Source organism: Euwallacea similis, unplaced genomic scaffold, assembly GCF_039881205.1.
Source record: "Euwallacea similis isolate ESF13 unplaced genomic scaffold, ESF131.1 scaffold_53, whole genome shotgun sequence".
Lineage (NCBI taxonomy): Eukaryota > Metazoa > Arthropoda > Insecta > Coleoptera > Curculionidae > Euwallacea > Euwallacea similis.
This window is the reverse complement of record NW_027098678.1, coordinates 60621-86220: the sequence shown is the minus strand read 5'-3', so window position 1 is coordinate 86220 and position 25600 is coordinate 60621. Positions and strand designations below refer to the sequence as shown.

The 25600-nt window shown below is 42.4% G+C and overlaps 1 protein-coding gene across 1 annotated transcript; it reads right to left on the bottom strand.

The window, feature by feature from the left end:
* Positions 1-2828: 2828 nt before the first annotated feature.
* On the bottom strand, positions 2829-8210 carry LOC136418976 (uncharacterized). The gene is made up of 2 exons (XM_066405178.1): positions 4100-8210; positions 2829-3439 (listed from the first exon to the last, which is right to left on the bottom strand). Exons 1-2 carry the CDS (start codon positions 8208-8210, stop codon positions 2829-2831), a joined length of 4722 nt encoding a protein of 1573 aa, XP_066261275.1.
* Between the last annotated feature and the right edge of the window lie 17390 nt (positions 8211-25600).

Below are 25600 nucleotides of genomic sequence, written 5' to 3'. Positions count from 1 at the left end.
CTATACAACGGTGCGATCAGTCGGGGGACTATTTTGATGAATTCCTGAGAGAAAAATCCACATACCTCAAATAAACCGGTTAATTATTAAAAGTTTGCACGCTCCGCGCTCGGAAATTTCTGGTCCGATTCAGCCGTGTGACCACTCAAAATGTTCCTCTAGACAAGCTCTATCCAACGGTGGGATCAGTCGTGGGACTATTTTGATGAATTCCTGAGATAGAAATCTACATACCTCAAATAAACCGGGTAATTATTAAAAGTTTGCACGCTCCGCGCTCGGAAATTTCTGGTCCGATTCGGTCGAGTGACCACTCAAAATGTTCCTCTAGACAAGTTCTATACAACGGTGCGATCAGTCGGGGGACTATTTTGATGAATTCCTGAGAGAAAAATCCACATACCTCAAATAAACCGGTTAATTATTAAAAGTTTGCACGCTCCGCGCTCGGAAATTTCTGGTCCGATTCAGCCGTGTGACCACTCAAAATGTTCCTCTAGACAAGCTCTATCCAACGGTGTGATCAGTCGTGGGACTATTTTGATGAATTCCTGAGAGAAAGATCCACATACCTCAAATAAACCGGTTAATTATTAAAAGTTTGCACGCTCCGCGCTCGGAAATTTCTGGTCCGATTCGGCCGAGTGACCACTCAAAATGTTCCTCTAGACAAGCTCTATCCAACGGTGGGATCAGTCGTGGGACTATTTTGATGAATTCCTGAGATAGAAATACACATACGTCAAATATACCGAGTAAATATTAAAAGTTTGCACGCTCCGCGCTCGGAAATTTCTGGTCCGATTCGACCGTGTGACCACTCAAAATGTTCCTCTAGACAAGCTCTATCCAACGGTGTGATCAGTCGTGGGACTATTTTGATGAATTCCTGAGATAGAAATCCACATACCTCAAATAAACCGGGTAATTATTAAAAGTTTGCACGCTCCGCGCTCGGAAATTCCAGGTCCGATTCGGCAGTGTGACCACTCAAAATGTTCCTCTAGACAAGCTCTATACAACGGTGCGATCAGTCGTGGGACTATTTTGATGAATTCCGGAGATAGAAATACACATACGTCAAATATACCGGGTAATAATTAAAAGTTTGCACGCTCCGCGCTCGGAAATTCCTGGTCCGATTCGGCCGAGTGACCACTCAAAATGTTCCTCTAGACAAGCTCTATCCAACGGTGGGATCAGTCGTGGTACTATTTTGATGAATTCCTGAGATAGAAATACACATACGTGAAATATACCGGGTAATTATTAAAAGTTTGCACGCTCCGCGCTCGGAAATTCCTGGTCCGATTCGGCCGAGTGACCACTCAAAATGTTCCTCTAGACAAGCTCTATCCAACGGTGGTATCAGTCTTGGGACTATTTTGATGAATTCCTGAGATAGAAATCCACATACCTCAAATAAACCGGGTAATTATTAAAAGTTTGCACGCTCCGCGCTCGGAAATTTCTGGTCCGATTCGGTCGAGTGACCACTCAAAATGTTCCTCTAGACAAGTTCTATACAACGGTGCGATCAGTCGGGGGACTATTTTGATGAATTCCTGAGAGAAAAATCCACATACCTCAAATAAACCGGGTAATTATTAAAAGTTTGCACGCTCCGCGCTCGGAAATTTCTGGCCCGATTCGACCGTGTGACCACTCAAAATGTTCCTCTAGACAAGCTCTATCCAACGGTGTGATCAGTCGTGGGACTATTTTGATGAATTCCGGAGATAGAAATACACATACGTCAAATATACCGGGTAATTATTAAAAGTTTGCACGCTCCGCGCTCGGAAATTCCTGGTCCGATTCGGCCGTGTGACCACTCAAAATGTTCCTCTAGACAAGCTCTATCTAACGGTGGTATCAGTCGTGGGACTATTTTGATGAATTCCGGAGATAGAAATACACATACTGTTTAATCCGGCTCGAAGGACCAAAAATGTTGATCCGGCTCGTAGGACCAAAAATGTTGATCCGGCTCGAAGGACCAAACTGTTTATTCGTGGATCGTGGTACCAAGATGTTGATTAGACATGGCCTAATTCTTGATACGTCTAGTAAGCAATGGACTGGATGCTTGCGAAGGACCACCCTGAGTTCGCGGTCTCAGAGACACCGTGTTCGTGCAAATGAAAACAAAACCCTTTTCTAACGGTAACAAAGGTTTATTATTCACTAACAACTTCGAGTAATGTAGCAAAGAAATAACAACTTTTCGTGACAAGTTAATTAGTGTAGTAATTAACCGTGTATAGGAACCGTGTGTAAAGTAATCGCGTACGAGTAACGTGCAAAGTACGGAGTTAAGGGTCGACGGAGACGCACAAGAAGAGAGCGATTTTTCTTCTTGCAAAATCTTAAATACTAAAGTTAATGGTAACCGTACATAGGCGTACCAGAAACTAAGAGGTCATCATCGGCGCTTCTTCTAGATTTGTCCTTGTGACTTGCCTAACTTTAACAATATAATTGGGTTTTATTGGAGGGCGTTTATGACCAGCATCGAGAACGTGTCTAAATTCTAGTACGCACAAAAGGTCGGCGAGGAGTTTTATTACACAGTTAGTCTAAGATCAAACAAAATGCGAATCAACATCTGGTCATACGGACAAAGTGGCAAGAGAAACGAGTAATGTCCATAGGCGTAGCACACGGATTTCTTACATACTAGTCACACATTTAATACTAGGCTTATGAAGAATACAACTTATCGAACTAATACATTAAATTAATTATCGGGAATTCTGTCCCCTACACAAGCCCTAACATGCCGGCCCCGTTAAAAGGTCGTTACCTTTTAAATTATTTACAAAGAGTTATTTGTTATTCATGGGCAATGGGCATATTTTCGACAATGATCTTCGCGATATAGTTCCACTGGGTAAGCGCACTGACACTACACGTATCACATGATCCTTTCCTTCGTGGAGTTCGACAACTCGAGCTAAAATCCAGCGCAGTGGGGCAGTATTGTGTTCCACCAGTAAAACTAATGCTCCAATATCTATGGTTTTATCTACAGTGTTCTTCCATTTACATCGAGTTTGCAAATTTGTCAAATAGTCTCTGGACCAACTATTCCAAAAATGCTGCTGGAGTTGTTGAAGTCGTTCGTAATGAGATAAGCGAGAGATAACGGCGTTCTGGTAGTCGGGTTGTGGTAAACTTGCCAACGAGTCACCAATAAGGAAATGCGCGGGAGTTAAGGGTGCATAGTCGTTTATGTCGTTTGAGATTGGCATTAGTGGTCGCGAGTTGAGACAAGCTTCGATTTTTACTAATAGGGTGTACATCTCTTCGTATGTTAGAGATGATTCACCTAAGACGCGGCGAAGATGAAACTTAGTCGATTTCACCGCCGCCTCCCACAATCCTCCCATATGGGCACTACGCGCGGGTATGAAATGCCACTTTATCAAATGATTGGCTAAAAATGTAGTTGTGGCGTTAATGTGTGATTCATTATTTATTAAGTTATAGAGTTCGATAAAATAATTATTGGCCCCTACAAAGTTAGAACCATTGTCTGAATGTATGTTTGTTGGTTTTCCTCGTCTGGAACAGAACCTTTCCAAAGCATTCAAAAAGCTATCGGTCGAAAGATCTTTAACCAGTTCGATATGTACTGCACGCGTGGCAAAACAAACAAAAATGCATATGTAAGTTTTTACGGATTTGGCTCTACGCAGCGTACCCTCCTTTATGAGTATAGGCCCTGCATAATCGATTCCGCAATTTGAAAAAGGTCGTGAAGGCGTTACCCTTGCGGTCGGAAGGGAACCCATTAAAAATTTCGAAGGTTTCGGTTTTACTCTAAAACATCTTATACATCTACTAAGGTTACGTTTAACTGCATTTTTTCCGTTTATTATCCAAAATCTGAGGCGAATTATCGAAAGCAAGTTTTGAACTCCCGCGTGGAGATGTTTCATATGCTCATTCTGTATTATCAAGTCAGTGAATTTATGTTTATACGGTAATATAATAGGGTGTTGTTGTTCAAAATTAAATTGTGAATTTATTAAACGTCCCCCGACTCGAAGTATTCCTTCTGAATCGAGAAATGGGTTTAGATTCAAAATTTTACTTTCGCTTGGGAGTTTTTTACTTTTGGATAAGTCGGAAATTTCCTTTTCGAAGCTATCCCGTTGAACCAATTTTACTAATAAAAGCAGTGACTCGTTTAATTCTTCAACTGTCAAGGCTGTTGACTTATTCATCACTTTGCGGCATCGATTTTTAAGTCTGCATATGTAACCTACTACTCTGTGCAGTTTGAAGAAGGTAGAAAATCTATCAAAAATGTTAAGTCCGTAGTTGTTGCTATTTACACTCGTTGTTTTATATACTGTGGTATGATTATTTTTTAATTCGGGCAAGACATCGACGGGAACCTCATGGCTATCTAAGTTCGCTTCCGTCCTTGATGTGTTTTTCTTTAAAAATTCGGGACCGTGAAACCAAAGATCACATCCCAGCAATTCCCTTGGGCTCAATCCTCTCGATATTACATCTGCAGGGTTGGCCTTGCTTGGCACGTGAGCCCACTCCGTTATCTTGGTCAATTCATTAATTTTTGCCACTCGATTGGCAACAAAGGTCTTAAGGTGAGCAGGATCAATTTTCAACCATGCCAAAACAATACTAGAATCCGTGAAGTATCGTACGTCTGATATTTGTATGTCTAAAATTTGTCTTACCGTATTCATTAGTTTGGCTAAAAGGTGGGCCGCTAGAAGCTCAAGTCGAGGCAAGGTCAATTTTTTAGCTGGAGCTACCCTTGATTTTCCTGTCAACAGTCGTAATTCGCGACTACCTGACTCATCCTCCGAGGCCACGTAAATACAGGCTCCGTAAGCCTTTTCGGAGCTATCAGAAAATCCGTACAATCTTATATGGGCCGTCTTTGTTGGAATTACAAGCCTATCGATCTTGTATTCATTGAGGCACTCCAGTTCATTCGAGAATTCCTCCCAAATCTGTCTTAGGTCATTCGGGACTACTTGATCCCAACCGATATGTAATTTCCATAGAGCTTGAATGATTAACTTGGCCCTAGTTAATGCGGGACCTATCAACCCAAGCGGGTCAAAGATCTGCGAAATTTTCGAAAGAATAGTCCTTTTGGTAACACGGGATGGCTCGTATTTAATATTTACTGAATACTTCAGAGTATCTTGTTTAGGATCCCAGCTGATTCCAAGAGTTTTTATATGTTTATCTTCATGAGGTAGAATTAAATTGTCGTGATTTTCGTTACTGTTTGCTTGTAGGATACTGTTTAGAACTATGTTACTGTTGGACGACCATTTTCTCAATTTAAAATTAGCTTGACTTAAAATATCGTCTAGTTCCCTATAAATTTGCAATGCATCTGTTTCCGAATCAATGCTAACCAACAGGTCATCCATGTAGAACGAACGTTTAATTATTTCTGCTGTTCGTGGATACCTGTCTTTGTTGCGCTCGGCCAATTCTATCAAGCAACGTGTGGCTTGAAAGGGTGCACTCGATGTGCCATACGTTACCGTGTTGAGTTTATACACATTAATCGGATCATTAAGATTTGCTCGCCATAGTATCTTTTGGAAGTTACGTTCTTCCTCATGAATTTTTATACATCGGTACATCATTTTGATGTCCGCGCTCAAAACAATTTTGCGAAGTCTTAGACGTATCAAAATTGAGTACAAGTCATCTTGTACTACTGGTCCTACCAAAAGCGTGTCATTCAGGGAAATTCCTAAACTTGTTTTGCAGCTTGCATCAAAAACGACGCGACACTTCGTGGTAATAGAATTCTTTAGTACCGCACTGTGGGGTAAAAAATAAGAATTGTTTGGAATAGAGATGTCCTTTTCAATGGGTCCTTGAAGCGTCATGTGGCCTAAGTTCTCATATTCCGTCATAAATTCTACGTACTGCTTCTTGAGGTCCTTGTCCTTTTCTAACCTTTTCTCTACATTTTTTAACCGTTTTAGGGCATTCGATTTGGAGTCACCCAGACTAAAATCTGTTTGATTATTGAACGGATACCTTACGACAAAACTGTTGTCCATGTCGCGGGTTGTAGTTTGATTAAAATATTCCTCACAATAATTTTCTTCCTTTGATAGGAATTTAACATTTTCAAACTCTTCAATCTGCCAGAATTTCGTCAACGAATCATTTAATGTTTTATTTGAAATACTAGTCGCAAGGTTGCACACTACTTTCCGACTTTGAGATTCTCTGCATATTAAATTGCCCGATATTACCCAGCCTAAAGAGGTTTCTTGTAACATTGGCAATCCCTTTCCTAATTTAAGTTTACCCGAACCTAATAGATTATAAAATATATCTACCCCTAATAAAACATCAATTTGTTTTGGTTCATTAAATTTTTCATCAGCTAGATTGATATTTGTTGGAATTTGAAGTACCGAACTGGGAAATCTAAATGAGGGTAGATTTTCGGTAAGAATGGGCAAAACCAAAAATGCTATGTTAGATTCATATTGGTTGAACCTGGATTTTATTTTCGTGTGCACTCGCTGATTAATCTTTGTGACAATTTGACTGATACCTGATAATGAAAGGTCAATTGTTTGGGGACTTAAGTTTAACTTTCTGCAGAAGTTTTCTGTCATTAAATTTGACTGGCTTCCGCAATCGAGTAAGGCATTGCATTTATGCCAATTTCCTTTTCTGTCTGAGATGAGAATGGTAGCCGTAGATAGTAGTACTTGATTTTTATCAATACCTAACGATGATAATGCCAAAGGATTGTTTTCCGTATCGTACGTGACCGCGTTACTTTGGCCGATTGTTAAAACTGTAGATTGTTTGGATTCTCCATACCTTCTCAATACATCGTGAGCCGAAGGATTAGATGGAGAACTGATCGATGATTCATGTTCAGTTAATGATGAGGAAGGTTCATTAGTGCTGCTGTTGCTAGAATTTTGAACATGTCCACTCCCTGAACGTTTCTCTATATGTAACGTGCTATTATGTTTTTGGTTGCATTTTTTGCAGCCTCTTGATCTACATTCCTGTTTCAGATGCCCTGGACGTAAACAGTTGCTACACAATTTATGTCTTCGAATTTCGTTATATTTGTCCGACACTGATAATTGGATAAAACGAGGACATTGATGAATGAAATGATTTTCAGTACAGATGTAACACTTATTGATTTTTTCGGTCAAAGAATACGAATAATTCTTAAACTGATGTGATTCGTTTCTTTTCTCGTGGCCTTTGTTTTGCATTCTATCCCTATCATGTTTATTTGAATGTACGGTTGAGAAGCCGCGAACCGCTTCCAACGAACGACATTTTTCGGTTAAAAATTCCATTAATTGATCAACAGTCGGCAATTCAGTATTACATTGTTTCCGCTCCCACTCCTGATTAGTACTATCATCCAGTTTGTTTAATATTATCGGTATCAACAAAACATCCCATTGATCCACGGGTAATTTTAATTTTCCTAATGATGATTTATGTTGCTGAACTGCATCTATTAATTTTCTAATATTTACAGATGATCCTTTATTCGCGTTTGGTAAATTAAGAACTAAGCCTTTAGCGTGAATGTTAATAACTGCCTTTTTATTCTCATATCTTTTTTGTAACAGATTTAAAGCGATTGTATAATTATCGGGAGTTATGTCGAGAGAGTCTATGAGATTTAGCGCATCGCCTTTACAACATAATTTTAGATATAACAATTTTTCTGTTTCACTCAAGTCGGTTCTGCTATGGACTAAGGAATCAAATATGTTTTTGAAACTGAACCAAGTTTCATAATTGCCATAAAATGAACGTAAGCCTAAATCCGGTAATTTTCCTAGACCTCTTGGTGAATTTTGTTTTCCTAAATGAGTATTAGTACTATTTTGATTTTTGCTAATTGAATTTATTAACTGCTTTAATTCTGAAATTAAATTAAAGTAGGCTGATTCGATTTCAATCCGTTGTTCTTCTTCGTTTAAGCTTAAAAATTCTAGACGAGATTGTACTTTATCGAACTGATTATAGTCCTCCTCCACGTTCTTGAGGCGGATTTCTAATTGAACTGTTTCTTGAATATCTCTGTTTTCACGAAGGTACTGTTCAAAACGGGATAAACGTTTAGTTAAAATTCTGCGAGCGTGCAAAAGTTCTCTAAATTCATCGTTCTCGCTAAGAGACTCTGCTGAGCCTAGTTCCATTTCGGATCGTTTTGAAATTTTTTCTTTTTGAGCTCTAGTGGTCATTTTTAACTACTATTGATAACGTGGCGTTAAAATAAATCAATTTACGCGATTCAAACAGAAGTACTACTGGAGAAATTAACTAGTTTCGACTTCTTTAATGTGCATAAATCGAGCATAAACCAAAGTAAATAAGTCGTATCAATCTCATACAACTAACGACCATTTAAAGTATCAAATGGGAATCGGGATTATGAGGTTATGCAAATTCAAAGAGGAAAAATCGTGATAAAAAGGAAATGACTCACCGGGATTGTTTCTTGCTCTCCTTGGGATCCACCGTTCTACTCCTTATTCCGCTTTCGATGTCCTATGTTCCACAGGTTCTGATCCAGTCCCGTGATATCCGGTTCGAAGTGACCAAAAATGTTTAATCCGGCTCGAAGGACCAAAAATGTTGATCCGGCTCGTAGGACCAAAAATGTTGATCCGGCTCGAAGGACCAAACTGTTTATTCGTGGATCGTGGTACCAAGATGTTGATTAGACATGGCCTAATTCTTGATACGTCTAGTAAGCAATGGACTGGATGCTTGCGAAGGACCACCCTGAGTTCGCGGTCTCAGAGACACCGTGTTCGTGCAAATGAAAACAAAACCCTTTTCTAACGGTAACAAAGGTTTATTATTCACTAACAACTTCGAGTAATGTAGCAAAGAAATAACAACTTTTCGTGACAAGTTAATTAGTGTAGTAATTAACCGTGTATAGGAACCGTGTGTAAAGTAATCGCGTACGAGTAACGTGCAAAGTACGGAGTTAAGGGTCGACGGAGACGCACAAGAAGAGAGCGATTTTTCTTCTTGCAAAATCTTAAATACTAAAGTTAATGGTAACCGTACATAGGCGTACCAGAAACTAAGAGGTCATCATCGGCGCTTCTTCTAGATTTGTCCTTGTGACTTGCCTAACTTTAACAATATAATTGGGTTTTATTGGAGGGCGTTTATGACCAGCATCGAGAACGTGTCTAAATTCTAGTACGCACAAAAGGTCGGCGAGGAGTTTTATTACACAGTTAGTCTAAGATCAAACAAAATGCGAATCAACATCTGGTCATACGGACAAAGTGGCAAGAGAAACGAGTAATGTCCATAGGCGTAGCACACGGATTTCTTACATACTAGTCACACATTTAATACTAGGCTTATGAAGAATACAACTTATCGAACTAATACATTAAATTAATTATCGGGAATTCTGTCCCCTACACAAGCCCTAACACATACGTCAAATATACCGGGTAATTATTAAAAGTTTGCACGCTCCGCGCTCGGAAATTCCTGGTCCGATTCGGCCGAGTGACCACTCAAAATGTTCCTCTAGACAAGCTCTATCCAACGGTGGGATCAGTCGTGGGACTATTTTGATGAATTCCTGAGAAAAAAATCCACATACCTCAAATAAAGCGGTTAATTATTAAAAGTTCGCACGCTCCGCGCTCGGAAATTTCTGGTCCGATTCGGCCGAGTGACCACTCAAAATGTTCCTCTAGACAAGCTCTATCCAACGGTGGGATCAGTCGTGGGACTATTTTGATGAATTCCTGAGATAGAAATACACATACGTCAAATATACCGAGTAAATATTAAAAGTTTGCACGCTCCGCGCTCGGAAATTCCTGGTTCGATTCGGCCGTGTGACCACTCAAAATGTTCCTTTAGACAAGCTCTATCCAACGGTGCGATCAGTCGTGGGACTATTTTGATGAATTCCTGAGAGAAAAATCCACATACCTCAAATAAACCGGGTAATTATTAAAAGTTTGCACGCTCCTCGCTCGGAAATTTCTGGTCCGAATCGGCCGTGTGACCACTCAAAATGTTCCTCTAGACAAGCTCTATACAACGGTGGGATCAGTCGTGGGACTATTTTGATGAATTCCTGAGATAGAAATACACATACGTCAAATATACCGAGTAAATATTAAAAGTTTGCACGCTCCGCGCTCGGAAATTTCTGGTCCGATTCGACCGTGTGACCACTCAAAATGTTCCTCTAGACAAGCTCTATCCAACGGTGGTATCAGTCGTGGGACTATTTTGATAAATTCCTGAGATAGAAATCCACATACCTCAAATAAACCGGGTAATTATTAAATGTTTGCACGCTCCGCGCTTGGAAATTCCAGGTCCGATTCGGCAGTGTGACCACTCAAAATGTTCCTCTAGACAAGCTCTATACAACGGTGCGATCAGTCGTGGGACTATTTTGATGAATTCCGGAGATAGAAATACACATACGTCAAATATACCGGGTAATTATTAAAAGTTTGCACGCTCCGCGCTCGGAAATTCCTGGTCCGATTCGGCCGAGTGACCACTCAAAATGTTCCTCTAGACAAGCTCTATCCAACGGTGGGATCAGTCGTGGGACTATTTTGATGAATTCCTGAGATAGAAATACACATACGTCAAATATACCGGGTAATTATTAAAAGTTTGCACGCTCCGCGCTCGGAAATTCCTGGTCCGATTCGGCTGAGTGACCACTCAAAATGTTCCTCTAGACAAGCTCTATCCAACGGTGGTATCAGTCGTGGGACTATTTTGATAAATTCCTGAGATAGAAATCCACATACCTCAAATAAACCGGGTAATTATTAAAAGTTTGCACGCTCCGCGCTCGGAAATTCCAGGTCCGATTCGGCAGTGTGACCACTCAAAATGTTCCTCTAGACAAGCTCTATACAACGGTGCGATCAGTCGTGGGACTATTTTGATGAATTCCGGAGATAGAAATACACATACGTCAAATATACCGGGTAATTATTAAAAGTTTGCACGCTCCGCGCTCGGAAATTCCTGGTCCGATTCGGCCGAGTGACCACTCAAAATGTTCCTCTAGACAAGCTCTATCCAACGGTGGGATCAGTCGTGGGACTATTTTGATGAATTCCTGAGATAGAAATACACATACGTCAAATATACCGGGTAATTATTAAAAGTTTGCACGCTCCGCGCTCGGAAATTCCTGGTCCGATTCGGCTGAGTGACCACTCAAAATGTTCCTCTAGACAAGCTCTATCCAACGGTGGTATCAGTCGTGGGACTATTTTGATAAATTCCTGAGATAGAAATCCACATACCTCAAATAAACCGGGTAATTATTAAAAGTTTGCACGCTCCGCGCTCGGAAATTCCAGGTCCGATTCGGCAGTGTGACCACTCAAAATGTTCCTCTAGACAAGCTCTATACAACGGTGCGATCAGTCGTGGGACTATTTTGATGAATTCCGGAGATAGAAATACACATACGTCAAATATACCGGGTAATTATTAAAAGTTTGCACGCTCCGCGCTCGGAAATTCCTGGTCCGATTCGGCCGAGTGACCACTCAAAATGTTCCTCTAGACAAGCTCTATCCAACGGTGGGATCAGTCGTGGGACTATTTTGATGAATTCCTGAGATAGAAATACACATACGTCAAATATACCGGGTAATTATTAAAAGTTTGCACGCTCCGCGCTCGGAAATTCCTGGTCCGATTTGGCCGAGTGACCACTCAAAATATTCCTCTAGACAAGCTCTATCCAACGGTGGTATCAGTCGTGGGACTATTTTGATGAATTCCTGAGCGAAAAATCCACATACCTCAAATAAACCGGTTAACTATTAAAAGTTTGCACGCTCCGTGCTCGAAAATTTCTGGTCCGATTCGGCCGAGTGACCACTCAAAATGTTCCTCTAGACAAGCTCTATCTAACGGTGGGATCAGTCGTGGGACTATTTTGATGAATTCCTGAGATAGAAATCCACATACCTCAAATAAACCGGGTAATTATTAAAAGTTTGCACGCTCCGCGCTCGGAAATTTTTGGTCCGATTCGGCCGTGTGACCACTCAAAATGTTCCTCTAGACAAGCTCTATACAACGGTGCGATCAGTCGTGGGACTATTTTGATGAATTCCAGAGATAGAAATACACATACGTCAAATATACCGGGTAATTATTAAAAGTTTGCACGCTCCGCGCTCGGAAATTTCTGGCCCGATTCGACCGTGTGACCACTCAAAATGTTCCTCTAGACAAGCTCTATCCAACGGTGTGATCAGTCGTGGGACTATTTTGATGAATTCCTGAGATAGAAATACACATACGTCAAATATACCGGGTAATTATTAAAAGTTTGCACGCTCCGCGCTCGGAAATTCCTGGTCCGATTTGGCCGAGTGACCACTCAAAATATTCCTCTAGACAAGCTCTATCCAACGGTGGTATCAGTCGTGGGACTATTTTGATGAATTCCTGAGCGAAAAATCCACATACCTCAAATAAACCGGTTAACTATTAAAAGTTTGCACGCTCCGTGCTCGAAAATTTCTGGTCCGATTCGGCCGAGTGACCACTCAAAATGTTCCTCTAGACAAGCTCTATCTAACGGTGGGATCAGTCGTGGGACTATTTTGATGAATTCCTGAGATAGAAATCCACATACCTCAAATAAACCGGGTAATTATTAAAAGTTTGCACGCTCCGCGCTCGGAAATTTTTGGTCCGATTCGGCCGTGTGACCACTCAAAATGTTCCTCTAGACAAGCTCTATACAACGGTGCGATCAGTCGTGGGACTATTTTGATGAATTCCAGAGATAGAAATACACATACGTCAAATATACCGGGTAATTATTAAAAGTTTGCACGCTCCGCGCTCGGAAATTTCTGGCCCGATTCGACCGTGTGACCACTCAAAATGTTCCTCTAGACAAGCTCTATCCAACGGTGTGATCAGTCGTGGGACTATTTTGATGAATTCCGGAGATAGAAATACACATACGTCAAATATACCGGGTAATTATTAAAAGTTTGCACGCTCCGCGCTCGGAAATTCCTGGTCCGATTCGGCCGTGTGACCACTCAAAATGTTCCTCTAGACAAGCTCTATCTAACGGTGGTATCAGTCGTGGGACTATTTTGATGAATTCCGGAGATAGAAATACACATACGTCAAATATACCGGGTAATTATTAAAAGTTTGCACGCTCCGCGCTCGGAAATTCCTGGTCCGATTCGGCCGAGTGACCACTCAAAATGTTCCTCTAGACAAGCTCTATCCAACGGTGGGATCAGTCGTGGGACTATTTTGATGAATTCCTGAGAAAAAAATCCACATACCTCAAATAAAGCGGTTAATTATTAAAAGTTCGCACGCTCCGCGCTCGGAAATTTCTGGTCCGATTCGGCCGAGTGACCACTCAAAATGTTCCTCTAGACAAGCTCTATCCAACGGTGGGATCAGTCGTGGGACTATTTTGATGAATTCCTGAGATAGAAATACACATACGTCAAATATACCGAGTAAATATTAAAAGTTTGCACGCTCCGCGCTCGGAAATTCCTGGTTCGATTCGGCCGTGTGACCACTCAAAATGTTCCTTTAGACAAGCTCTATCCAACGGTGCGATCAGTCGTGGGACTATTTTGATGAATTCCTGAGAGAAAAATCCACATACCTCAAATAAACCGGGTAATTATTAAAAGTTTGCACGCTCCTCGCTCGGAAATTTCTGGTCCGAATCGGCCGTGTGACCACTCAAAATGTTCCTCTAGACAAGCTCTATACAACGGTGGGATCAGTCGTGGGACTATTTTGATGAATTCCTGAGATAGAAATACACATACGTCAAATATACCGAGTAAATATTAAAAGTTTGCACGCTCCGCGCTCGGAAATTTCTGGTCCGATTCGACCGTGTGACCACTCAAAATGTTCCTCTAGACAAGCTCTATCCAACGGTGGTATCAGTCGTGGGACTATTTTGATAAATTCCTGAGATAGAAATCCACATACCTCAAATAAACCGGGTAATTATTAAATGTTTGCACGCTCCGCGCTCGGAAATTCCAGGTCCGATTCGGCAGTGTGACCACTCAAAATGTTCCTCTAGACAAGCTCTATACAACGGTGCGATCAGTCGTGGGACTATTTTGATGAATTCCGGAGATAGAAATACACATACGTCAAATATACCGGGTAATTATTAAAAGTTTGCACGCTCCGCGCTCGGAAATTCCTGGTCCGATTCGGCCGAGTGACCACTCAAAATGTTCCTCTAGACAAGCTCTATCCAACGGTGGGATCAGTCGTGGGACTATTTTGATGAATTCCTGAGATAGAAATACACATACGTCAAATATACCGGGTAATTATTAAAAGTTTGCACGCTCCGCGCTCGGAAATTCCTGGTCCGATTTGGCCGAGTGACCACTCAAAATATTCCTCTAGACAAGCTCTATCCAACGGTGGTATCAGTCGTGGGACTATTTTGATGAATTCCTGAGCGAAAAATCCACATACCTCAAATAAACCGGTTAACTATTAAAAGTTTGCACGCTCCGTGCTCGAAAATTTCTGGTCCGATTCGGCCGAGTGACCACTCAAAATGTTCCTCTAGACAAGCTCTATCTAACGGTGGGATCAGTCGTGGGACTATTTTGATGAATTCCTGAGATAGAAATCCACATACCTCAAATAAACCGGGTAATTATTAAAAGTTTGCACGCTCCGCGCTCGGAAATTTTTGGTCCGATTCGGCCGTGTGACCACTCAAAATGTTCCTCTAGACAAGCTCTATACAACGGTGCGATCAGTCGTGGGACTATTTTGATGAATTCCAGAGATAGAAATACACATACGTCAAATATACCGGGTAATTATTAAAAGTTTGCACGCTCCGCGCTCGGAAATTTCTGGTCCGATTCAGCCGTGTGACCACTCAAAATGTTCCTCTAGACAAGCTCTATCCAACGGTGGGATCAGTCGTGGGACTATTTTGATGAATTCCGGAGATAGAAATACACATACGTCAAATATACCGGGTAATTATTAAAAGTTTGCACGCTCCGCGCTCGGAAATTTCTGGTCCGATTCAGCCGTGTGACCACTCAAAATGTTCCTCTAGACAAGCTCTATCCAACGGTGTGATCAGTCGTGGGACTATTTTGATGAATTCCTGAGAGAAAGATCCACATACCTCAAATAAACCGGTTAATTATTAAAAGTTTGCACGCTCCGCGCTCGGAAATTTCTGGTCCGATTCGGCCGAGTGACCACTCAAAATGTTCCTCTAGACAAGCTCTATCCAACGGTGGGATCAGTCGTGGGACTATTTTGATGAATTCCTGAGATAGAAATACACATACGTCAAATATACCGAGTAAATATTAAAAGTTTGCACGCTCCGCGCTCGGAAATTTCTGGTCCGATTCGACCGTGTGACCACTCAAAATGTTCCTCTAGACAAGCTCTATCCAACGGTGTGATCAGTCGTGGGACTATTTTGATGAATTCCTGAGATAGAAATCCACATACCTCAAATAAACCGGGTAATTATTAAAAGTTTGCACGCTCCGCGCTCGGAAATTTCTGGTCCGATTCGGCCGAGTGACCACTCAAAATGTTCCTCTAGACAAGCTCTATCCAACGGTGGTATCAGTCTTGGGACTATTTTGATGAATTCCGGAGATAGAAATACACATACGTCAAATATACCGGGTAATTATTAAAAGTTTGCACGCTCCGCGCTCGGAAATTCCTGGTCCGATTCGGCCGAGTGACCACTCAAAATGTTCCTCTAGACAAGCTCTATCCAACGGTGGTATCAGTCTTGGGACTATTTTGATGAATTCCGGAGATAGAAATACACATACGTCAAATATACCGGGTAATTATTAAAAGTTTGCACGCTCCGCGCTCGGAAATTCCTGGTCCGATTCGGCCGAGTGACCACTCAAAATGTTCCTCTAGACAAGCTCTATCCAACGGTGGTATCAGTCTTGGGACTATTTTGATGAATTCCTGAGATAGAAATCCACATACCTCAAATAAACCGGGTAATTATTAAAAGTTTGCACGCTCCGCGCTCGGAAATTTCTGGTCCGATTCGGCCGAGTGACCACTCAAAATGTTCCTCTAGACAAGCTCTATCCAACGGTGGTATCAGTCGTGGGACTATTTTGATAAATTCCTGAGGTAGAAATCCACATACCTCAAATAAACCGGGTAATTATTAAAAGTTTGCACGCTCCGCGCTCGGAAATTTCTGGTCCGAATCGGCCGTGTGACCACTCAAAATGTTCCTCTAGACAAGCTCTATCTAACGGTGGGATCAGTCGTGGGACTATTTTGATGAATTCCTGAGATAGAAATCTACATACCTCAAATAAACCGGGTAATTATTAAAAGTTTGCACGCTCCGCGCTCGGAAATTTCTGGTCCGATTCGGTCGAGTGACCACTCAAAATGTTCCTCTAGACAAGTTCTATACAACGGTGCGATCAGTCGGGGGACTATTTTGATGAATTCCTGAGAGAAAAATCCACATACCTCAAATAAACCGGGTAATTATTAACAGTTTGCACGCTCCGCGCTCGGAAATTTCTGGCCCGATTCGACCGTGTGACCACTCAAAATGTTCCTCTAGACAAGCTCTATCCAACGGTGTGATCAGTCGTGGGACTATTTTGATGAATTCCTGAGAGAAAGATCCACACACCTCAAATAAACCGGTTAATTATTAAAAGTTTGCACGCTCCGCGCTCGGAAATTTCTGGTCCGATTCGGCCGTGTGACCACTCAAAATGTTCCTTTAGACAAGCTCTATCCAACGGTGCAATCAGTCGTGGGACTATTTTGATGAATTCCTGAGAGAAAACTTCACATACCTCAAATAAACCGGTTAATTATTAAAAGTTTGCACGCTCCGCGCTCGAAAATTTCTGGTCCGATTTGGCCGAGTGACCACTCAAAATATTCCTCTAGACAAGCTCTATCCAACGGTGGTATCAGTCGTGGGACTATTTTGATGAATTCCTGAGCGAACAATCCACATACCTCAAATAAACCGGTTAACTATTAAAAGTTTGCACGCTCCGTGCTCGAAAATTTCTGGTCCGATTCGGCCGAGTGACCACTCAAAATGTTCCTCTAGACAAGCTCTATCCAACGGTGGTATCAGTCGTGGGACTATTTTGATAAATTCCTGAGATAGAAATCCACATACCTCAAATAAACCGGGTAATTATTAAAAGTTTGCACGCTCCGCGCTCGGAAATTTCTGGTCCGAATCGGCCGTGTGACCACTCAAAATGTTCCTCTAGACAAGCTCTATCTAACGGTGGGATCAGTCGTGGGACTATTTTGATGAATTCCTGAGATAGAAATCTACATACCTCAAATAAACCGGGTAATTATTAAAAGTTTGCACGCTCCGCGCTCGGAAATTTCTGGTCCGATTCGGTCGATTGACCACTCAAAATGTTCCTCTAGACAAGTTCTATACAACGGTGCGATCAGTCGGGGGACTATTTTGATGAATTCCTGAGAGAAAAATCCACATACCTCAAATAAACCGGTTAATTATTAAAAGTTTGCACGCTCCGCGCTCGGAAATTTCTGGTCCGATTCAGCCGTGTGACCACTCAAAATGTTCCTCTAGACAAGCTCTATCCAACGGTGGGATCAGTCGTGGGACTATTTTGATGAATTCCTGAGATAGAAATCTACATACCTCAAATAAACCGGGTAATTATTAAAAGTTTGCACGCTCCGCGCTCGGAAATTTCTGGTCCGATTCGGTCGAGTGACCACTCAAAATGTTCCTCTAGACAAGTTCTATACAACGGTGCGATCAGTCGGGGGACTATTTTGATGAATTCCTGAGAGAAAAATCCACATACCTCAAATAAACCGGTTAATTATTAAAAGTTTGCACGCTCCGCGCTCGGAAATTTCTGGTCCGATTCAGCCGTGTGACCACTCAAAATGTTCCTCTAGACAAGCTCTATCCAACGGTGTGATCAGTCGTGGGACTATTTTGATGAATTCCTGAGAGAAAGATCCACATACCTCAAATAAACCGGTTAATTATTAAAAGTTTGCACGCTCCGCGCTCGGAAATTTCTGGTCCGATTCGGCCGAGTGACCACTCAAAATGTTCCTCTAGACAAGCTCTATCCAACGGTGGGATCAGTCGTGGGACTATTTTGATGAATTCCTGAGATAGAAATACACATACGTCAAATATACCGAGTAAATATTAAAAGTTTGCACGCTCCGCGCTCGGAAATTTCTGGTCCGATTCGACCGTGTGACCACTCAAAATGTTCCTCTAGACAAGCTCTATCCAACGGTGTGATCAGTCGTGGGACTATTTTGATGAATTCCTGAGATAGAAATCCACATACCTCAAATAAACCGGGTAATTATTAAAAGTTTGCACGCTCCGCGCTCGGAAATTCCAGGTCCGATTCGGCAGTGTGACCACTCAAAATGTTCCTCTAGACAAGCTCTATACAACGGTGCGATCAGTCGTGGGACTATTTTGATGAATTCCGGAGATAGAAATACACATACGTCAAATATACCGGGTAATAATTAAAAGTTTGCACGCTCCGCGCTCGGAAATTCCTGGTCCGATTCGGCCGAGTGACCACTCAAAATGTTCCTCTAGACAAGCTCTATCCAACGGTGGGATCAGTCGTGGTACTATTTTGATGAATTCCTGAGATAGAAATACACATACGTGAAATATACCGGGTAATTATTAAAAGTTTGCACGCTCCGCGCTCGGAAATTCCTGGTCCGATTCGGCCGAGTGACCACTCAAAATGTTCCTCTAGACAAGCTCTATCCAACGGTGGTATCAGTCTTGGGACTATTTTGATGAATTCCTGAGATAGAAATCCACATACCTCAAATAAACCGGGTAATTATTAAAAGTTTGCACGCTCCGCGCTCGGAAATTTCTGGTCCGATTCGGTCGAGTGACCACTCAAAATGTTCCTCTAGACAAGTTCTATACAACGGTGCGATCAGTCGGGGGACTATTTTGATGAATTCCTGAGAGAAAAATCCACATACCTCAAATAAACCGGGTAATTATTAAAAGTTTGCACGCTCCGCGCTCGGAAATTTCTGGCCCGATTCGACCGTGTGACCACTCAAAATGTTCCTCTAGACAAGCTCTATCCAACGGTGTGATCAGTCGTGGGACTATTTTGATGAATTCCGGAGATAGAAATACACATACGTCAAATATACCGGGTAATTATTAAAAGTTTGCACGCTCCGCGCTCGGAAATTCCTGGTCCGATTCGGCCGTGTGACCACTCAAAATGTTCCTCTAGACAAGCTCTATCTAACGGTGGTATCAGTCGTGGGACTATTTTGATGAATTCCGGAGATAGAAATACACATACGTCAAATATACCGGGTAATTATTAAAAGTTTGCACGCTCCGCGCTCGGAAATTCCTGGTCCGATTCGGCCGAGTGACCACTCAAAATGTTCCTCTAGACAAGCTCTATCCAACGGTGGGATCAGTCGTGGGACTATTTTGATGAATTCCTGAGAAAAAAATCCACATACCTCAAATAAAGCGGTTAATTATTAAAAGTTCGCACGCTCCGCGCTCGGAAATTTCTGGTCCGATTCGGCCGAGTGACCACTCAAAATGTTCCTCTAGACAAGCTCTATCCAACGGTGGGATCAGTCGTGGGACTATTTTGATGAATTCCTGAGATAGAAATACACATACGTCAAATATACCGAGTAAATATTAAAAGTTTGCACGCTCCGCGCTCGGAAATTCCTGGTTCGATTCGGCCGTGTGACCACTCAAAATGTTCCTTTAGACAAGCTCTATCCAACGGTGCGATCAGTCGTGGGACTATTTTGATGAATTCCTGAGAGAAAAATCCACATACCTCAAATAAACCGGGTAATTATTAAAAGTTTGCACGCTCCTCGCTCGGAAATTTCTGGTCCGAATCGGCCGTGTGACCACTCAAAATGTTCCTCTAGACAAGCTCTATACAACGGTGGGATCAGTCGTGGGACTATTTTGATGAATTCCTGAGATAGAAATACACATACGTCAAATATACCGAGTAAATATTAAAAGTTTGCACGCTCCGCGCTCGGAAATTTCTGGTCCGATTCGACCGTGTGACCACTCAAAATGTTCCTCTAGACAAGCTCTATCCAACGGTGGTATCAGTCGTGGGACTATTTTGATAAATTCCTGAGATAGAAATCCACATACCTCAAATAAACCGGGTAATTATTAAAAGTTTGCACGCTCCGCGCTCGGAAATTCCAGGTCCGATTCGGCAGTGTGACCACTCAAAATGTTCCTCTAGACAAGCTCTATACAACGGTGCGATCAGTCGTGGGACTATTTTGATGAATTCCGGAGATAGAAATACACATACGTCAAATATACCGGGTAATTATTAAAAGTTTGCACGCTCCGCGCTCGGAAATTCCTGGTCCGATTCGGCCGAGTGACCACTCAAAATGTTCCTCTAGACAAGCTCTATCCAACGGTGGGATCAGTCGTGGGACTATTTTGATGAATTCCTGAGATAGAAATACACATACGTCAAATATACCGGGTAATTATTAAAAGTTTGCACGCTCCGCGCTCGGAAATTCCTGGTCCGATTCGGCTGAGTGACCACTCAAAATGTTCCTCTAGACAAGCTCTATCCAACGGTGGTATCAGTCGTGGGACTATTTTGATAAATTCCTGAGATAGAAATCCACATACCTCAAATAAACCGGGTAATTATTAAAAGTTTGCACGCTCCGCGCTCGGAAATTCCTGGTCCGATTCGGCCGTGTGACCACTCAAAATGTTCCTTTAGACAAGCTCTATCCAACGGTGCGATCAGTCGTGGGACTATTTTGATGAATTCCTGAGAGAAAAATCCACATACCTCAAATAAACAGGGTAATTATTAAAAGTTTGCACGCTCCGCGCTCGGAAATTTCTGGTCCGAATCGGCCGTGTGACCACTCAAAATGTTCCTCTAGACAAGCTCTATACAACGGTGGGATCAGTCGTGGGACTATTTTGATGAATTCCTGAGATAGAAATACACATACGTCAAATATACCGGGTAATTATTAAAAGTTTGCACGCTCCGCGCTCGGAAATTCCTGGTCCGATTCGGCCGAGTGACCACTCAAAATGTTCCTCTAGACAAGCTCTATTCAACGGTGGTATCAGTCGTGGGACTATTTTGATGAATTCCTGAGATAGAAATCCACATACCTCAAATAAACCGGGTAATTATTAAAAGTTTGCACGCTGCGCGCTCGGAAATTTCTGGTCCGATTCGGCCGTGTGACCACTCAAAATGTTCCTCTAGACAAGCTCTATCTAACGGTGGGATCAGTCGTGGGACTATTTTGATGAATTCCTGAGATAGAAATCCACATACCTCAAATAAACAGGGTAATTATTAAAAGTTTGCACGCTCCGCGCTCGGAAATTTCTGGTCCGAATCGGCCGTGTGACCACTCAAAATGTTCCTTTAGACAAGCTCTATCCAACGGTGCTATCAGTCGTGGGACTATTTTGATGAATTCCTGAGAGAAAAATCCACATACCTCAAATAAACCGGGTAATTATTAAAAGTTTGCACGCTCCGCGCTCGGAAATTTCTGGTCCGATTCGGCCGAGTGACCACTCAAAATGTTCCTCTAGACAAGCTCTATCCAACGGTGGGATCAGTCGTGGGACTATTTTGATGAATTCCTGAGATAGAAATACACATACGTCAAATATACCGAGTAAATATTAAAAGTTTGCACGCTCCGCGCTCGGAAATTTCTGGTCCGATTCGACCGTGTGACCACTCAAAATGTTCCTCTAGACAAGCTCTATCCAACGGTGGTATCAGTCGTGGGACTATTTTGATAAATTCCTGAGATAGAAATCCACATACCTCAAATAAACCGGGTAATTATTAAAAGTTTGCACGCTCCGCGCTCGGAAATTCCAGGTCCGATTCGGCAGTGTGACCACTCAAAATGTTCCTCTAGACAAGCTCTATACAACGGTGCGATCAGTCGTGGGACTATTTTGATGAATTCCGGAGATAGAAATACACATACGTCAAATATACCGGGTAATTATTAAAAGTTTGCACGCTCCGCGCTCGGAAATTCCTGGTCCGATTCGGCCGAGTGACCACTCAAAATGTTCCTCTAGACAAGCTCTATCCAACGGTGGGATCAGTCGTGGGACTATTTTGATGAATTCCTGAGATAGAAATACACATACGTCAAATATACCGGGTAATTATTAAAAGTTTGCACGCTCCGCGCTCGGAAATTCCTGGTCCGATTCGGCCGAGTGACCACTCAAAATGTTCCTCTAGACAAGCTCTATCCAACGGTGGTATCAGTCGTGGGACTATTTTGATGAATTCCTGAGATAGAAATCCACATACCTCAAATAAACCGGGTAATTATTAAAAGTTTGCACGCTCCGCGCTCGGAAATTTCTGGTCCGATTCGGCTGAGTGACCACTCAAAATGTTCCTCTAGACAAGCTCTATCCAACGGTGGTATCAGTCGTGGGACTATTTTGATAAATTCCTGAGATAGAAATCCACATACCTCAAATAAACCGGGTAATTATTAAAAGTTTGCACGCTCCGCGCTCGGAAATTTCTGGTCCGAATCGGCCGTGTGACCACTCAAAATGTTCCTCTAGACAAGCTCTATCTAACGGTGGGATCAGTCGTGGGACTATTTTGATGAATTCCTGAGATAGAAATCTACATACCTCAAATAAACCGGGTAATTATTAAAAGTTTGCACGCTCCGCGCTCGGAAATTTCTGGTCCGATTCGGTCGAGTGACCACTCAAAATGTTCCTCTAGACAAGTTCTATACAACGGTGCGATCAGTCGGGGGACTATTTTGATGAATTCCTGAGAGAAAAATCCACATACCTCAAATAAACCGGGTAATTATTAAAAGTTTGCACGCTCCGCGCTCGGAAATTTCTGGTCCGATTCGGCCGAGTGACCACTCAAAATGTTCCTCTAGACAAGCTCTATCGAAGGGTGGGATCAGTCGTGGGACTATTTTGATGAATTCCTGAGAGAAAACTTCACATACCTCAAATAAACCGGGTAATTATTAAAAGTTTGCACGCTCCGCGCTCGGAAATTTCTGGTCCGATTCGGCCGAGTGACCACTCAAAATGTTCCTCTAGACAAGCTCTATCCAACGGTGGGATCAGTCGTGGGACTATTTTGATGAATTCCTGAGATAGAAATACACATACGTCAAATATACCGAGTAAATATTAAAAGTTTGCACGCTCCGCGCTCGGAAATTTCTGGCCCGATTCGACCGTGTGACCACTCAAAATGTTCCTCTAGACAAGCTCTATCCAACGGTGGGATCAGTCGTGGGACTATTTTGATGAATTCCTGAGCGAAAAATCCACATACCTCAAATAAACAGGGTAATTATTAAAAGTTTGCACGCTCCGCGCTCGGAAATTTCTGGTCCGAATCGGCCGTGTGACCACTCAAAATGTTCCTCTAGACAAGCTCTATCTAACGGTGGGATCAGTCGTGGGACTATTTTGATGAATTCCTGAGATAGAAATCTACATACCTCAAATAAACCGGGTAATTATTAAAAGTTTGCACGCTCCGCGCTCGGAAATTTCTGGTCCGATTCGGTCGAGTGACCACTCAAAATGTTCCTCTAGACAAGTTCTATACAACGGTGCGATCAGTCGGGGGACTATTTTGATGAATTCCTGAGAGAAAAATCCACATACCTCAAATAAACCGGGTAATTATTAAAAGTTTGCACGCTCCGCGCTCGGAAATTTCTGGTCCGATTCGGCCGAGTGACCACTCAAAATGTTCCTCTAGACAAGCTCTATCCAACGGTGGGATCAGTCGTGGGACTATTTTGATGAATTCCGGAGATAGAAATACACATACGTCAAATATACCGGGTAATTATTAAAAGTTTGCACGCTCCGCGCTCGGAAATTCCTGGTCCGATTCGGCCGTGTGACCACTCAAAATGTTCCTTTAGACAAGCTCTATCCAACGGTGGTATCAGTCGTGGGACTATTTTGATGAATTCCTGAGATAGAAATCCACATACCTCAAATAAACCGGGTAATTATTAAAAGTTTGCACGCTCCGCGCTCGGAAATTCCTGGTCCGATTCGGCCGAGTGACCACTCAAAATGTTCCTCTAGACAAGCTCTATCTAACGGTGGGATCAGTCGTGGGACTATTTTGATGAATTCCGGAGATAGAAATACACATACGTCAAATATACCGGGTAATTATTAAAAGTTTGCACGCTCCGCGCTCGGAAATTCCTGGTCCGATTCGGCCGAGTGACCACTCAAAATGTTCCTCTAGACAAGCTCTATCCAACGGTGGGATCAGTCGTGGGACTATTTTGATGAATTCCTGAGATAGAAATACACATACGTCAAATATACCGGGTAATTATTAAAAGTTTGCACGCTCCGCGCTCGGAAATTCCTGGTCCGATTCGGCCGAGTGACCACTCAAAATGTTCCTCTAGACAAGCTCTATCCAACGGTGGTATCAGTCGTGGGACTATTTTGATGAATTCCTGAGATAGAAATCCACATACCTCAAATAAACCGGGTAATTATTAAAAGTTTGCACGCTCCGCGCTCGGAAATTTCTGGTCCGATTCGGCTGAGTGACCACTCAAAATGTTCCTCTAGACAAGCTCTATCCAACGGTGGTATCAGTCGTGGGACTATTTTGATAAATTCCTGAGATAGAAATCCACATACCTCAAATAAACCGGGTAATTATTAAAAGTTTGCACGCTCCGCGCTCGGAAATTTCTGGTCCGAATCGGCCGTGTGACCACTCAAAATGTTCCTCTAGACAAGCTCTATCTAACGGTGGGATCAGTCGTGGGACTATTTTGATGAATTCCTGAGATAGAAATCTACATACCTCAAATAAACCGGGTAATTATTAAAAGTTTGCACGCTCCGCGCTCGGAAATTTCTGGTCCGATTCGGTCGAGTGACCACTCAAAATGTTCCTCTAGACAAGTTCTATACAACGGTGCGATCAGTCGGGGGACTATTTTGATGAATTCCTGAGAGAAAAATCCACATACCTCAAATAAACCGGGTAATTATTAAAAGTTTGCACGCTCCGCGCTCGGAAATTTCTGGTCCGATTCGGCCGAGTGACCACTCAAAATGTTCCTCTAGACAAGCTCTATCGAAGGGTGGGATCAGTCGTGGGACTATTTTGATGAATTCCTGAGAGAAAACTTCACATACCTCAAATAAACCGGGTAATTATTAAAAGTTTGCACGCTCCGCGCTCGGAAATTTCTGGTCCGATTCGGCCGAGTGACCACTCAAAATGTTCCTCTAGACAAGCTCTATCCAACGGTGGGATCAGTCGTGGGACTATTTTGATGAATTCCTGAGATAGAAATACACATACGTCAAATATACCGAGTAAATATTAAAAGTTTGCACGCTCCGCGCTCGGAAATTTCTGGCCCGATT

Coding starts and splice junctions, on each gene's coding strand:
- LOC136418976 (XM_066405178.1), bottom strand. CDS start 8,210: ATGGAACTAGGCTCAGCAGAGTCTCTTAGCGAGAACGATGAATTTAGA. Junction 3,440..4,099: donor TAAAAAACTCCCAAGCGAAA/GTAAAATTTTGA, acceptor CTACATTTTTAG/CCAATCATTTGATAAAGTGG.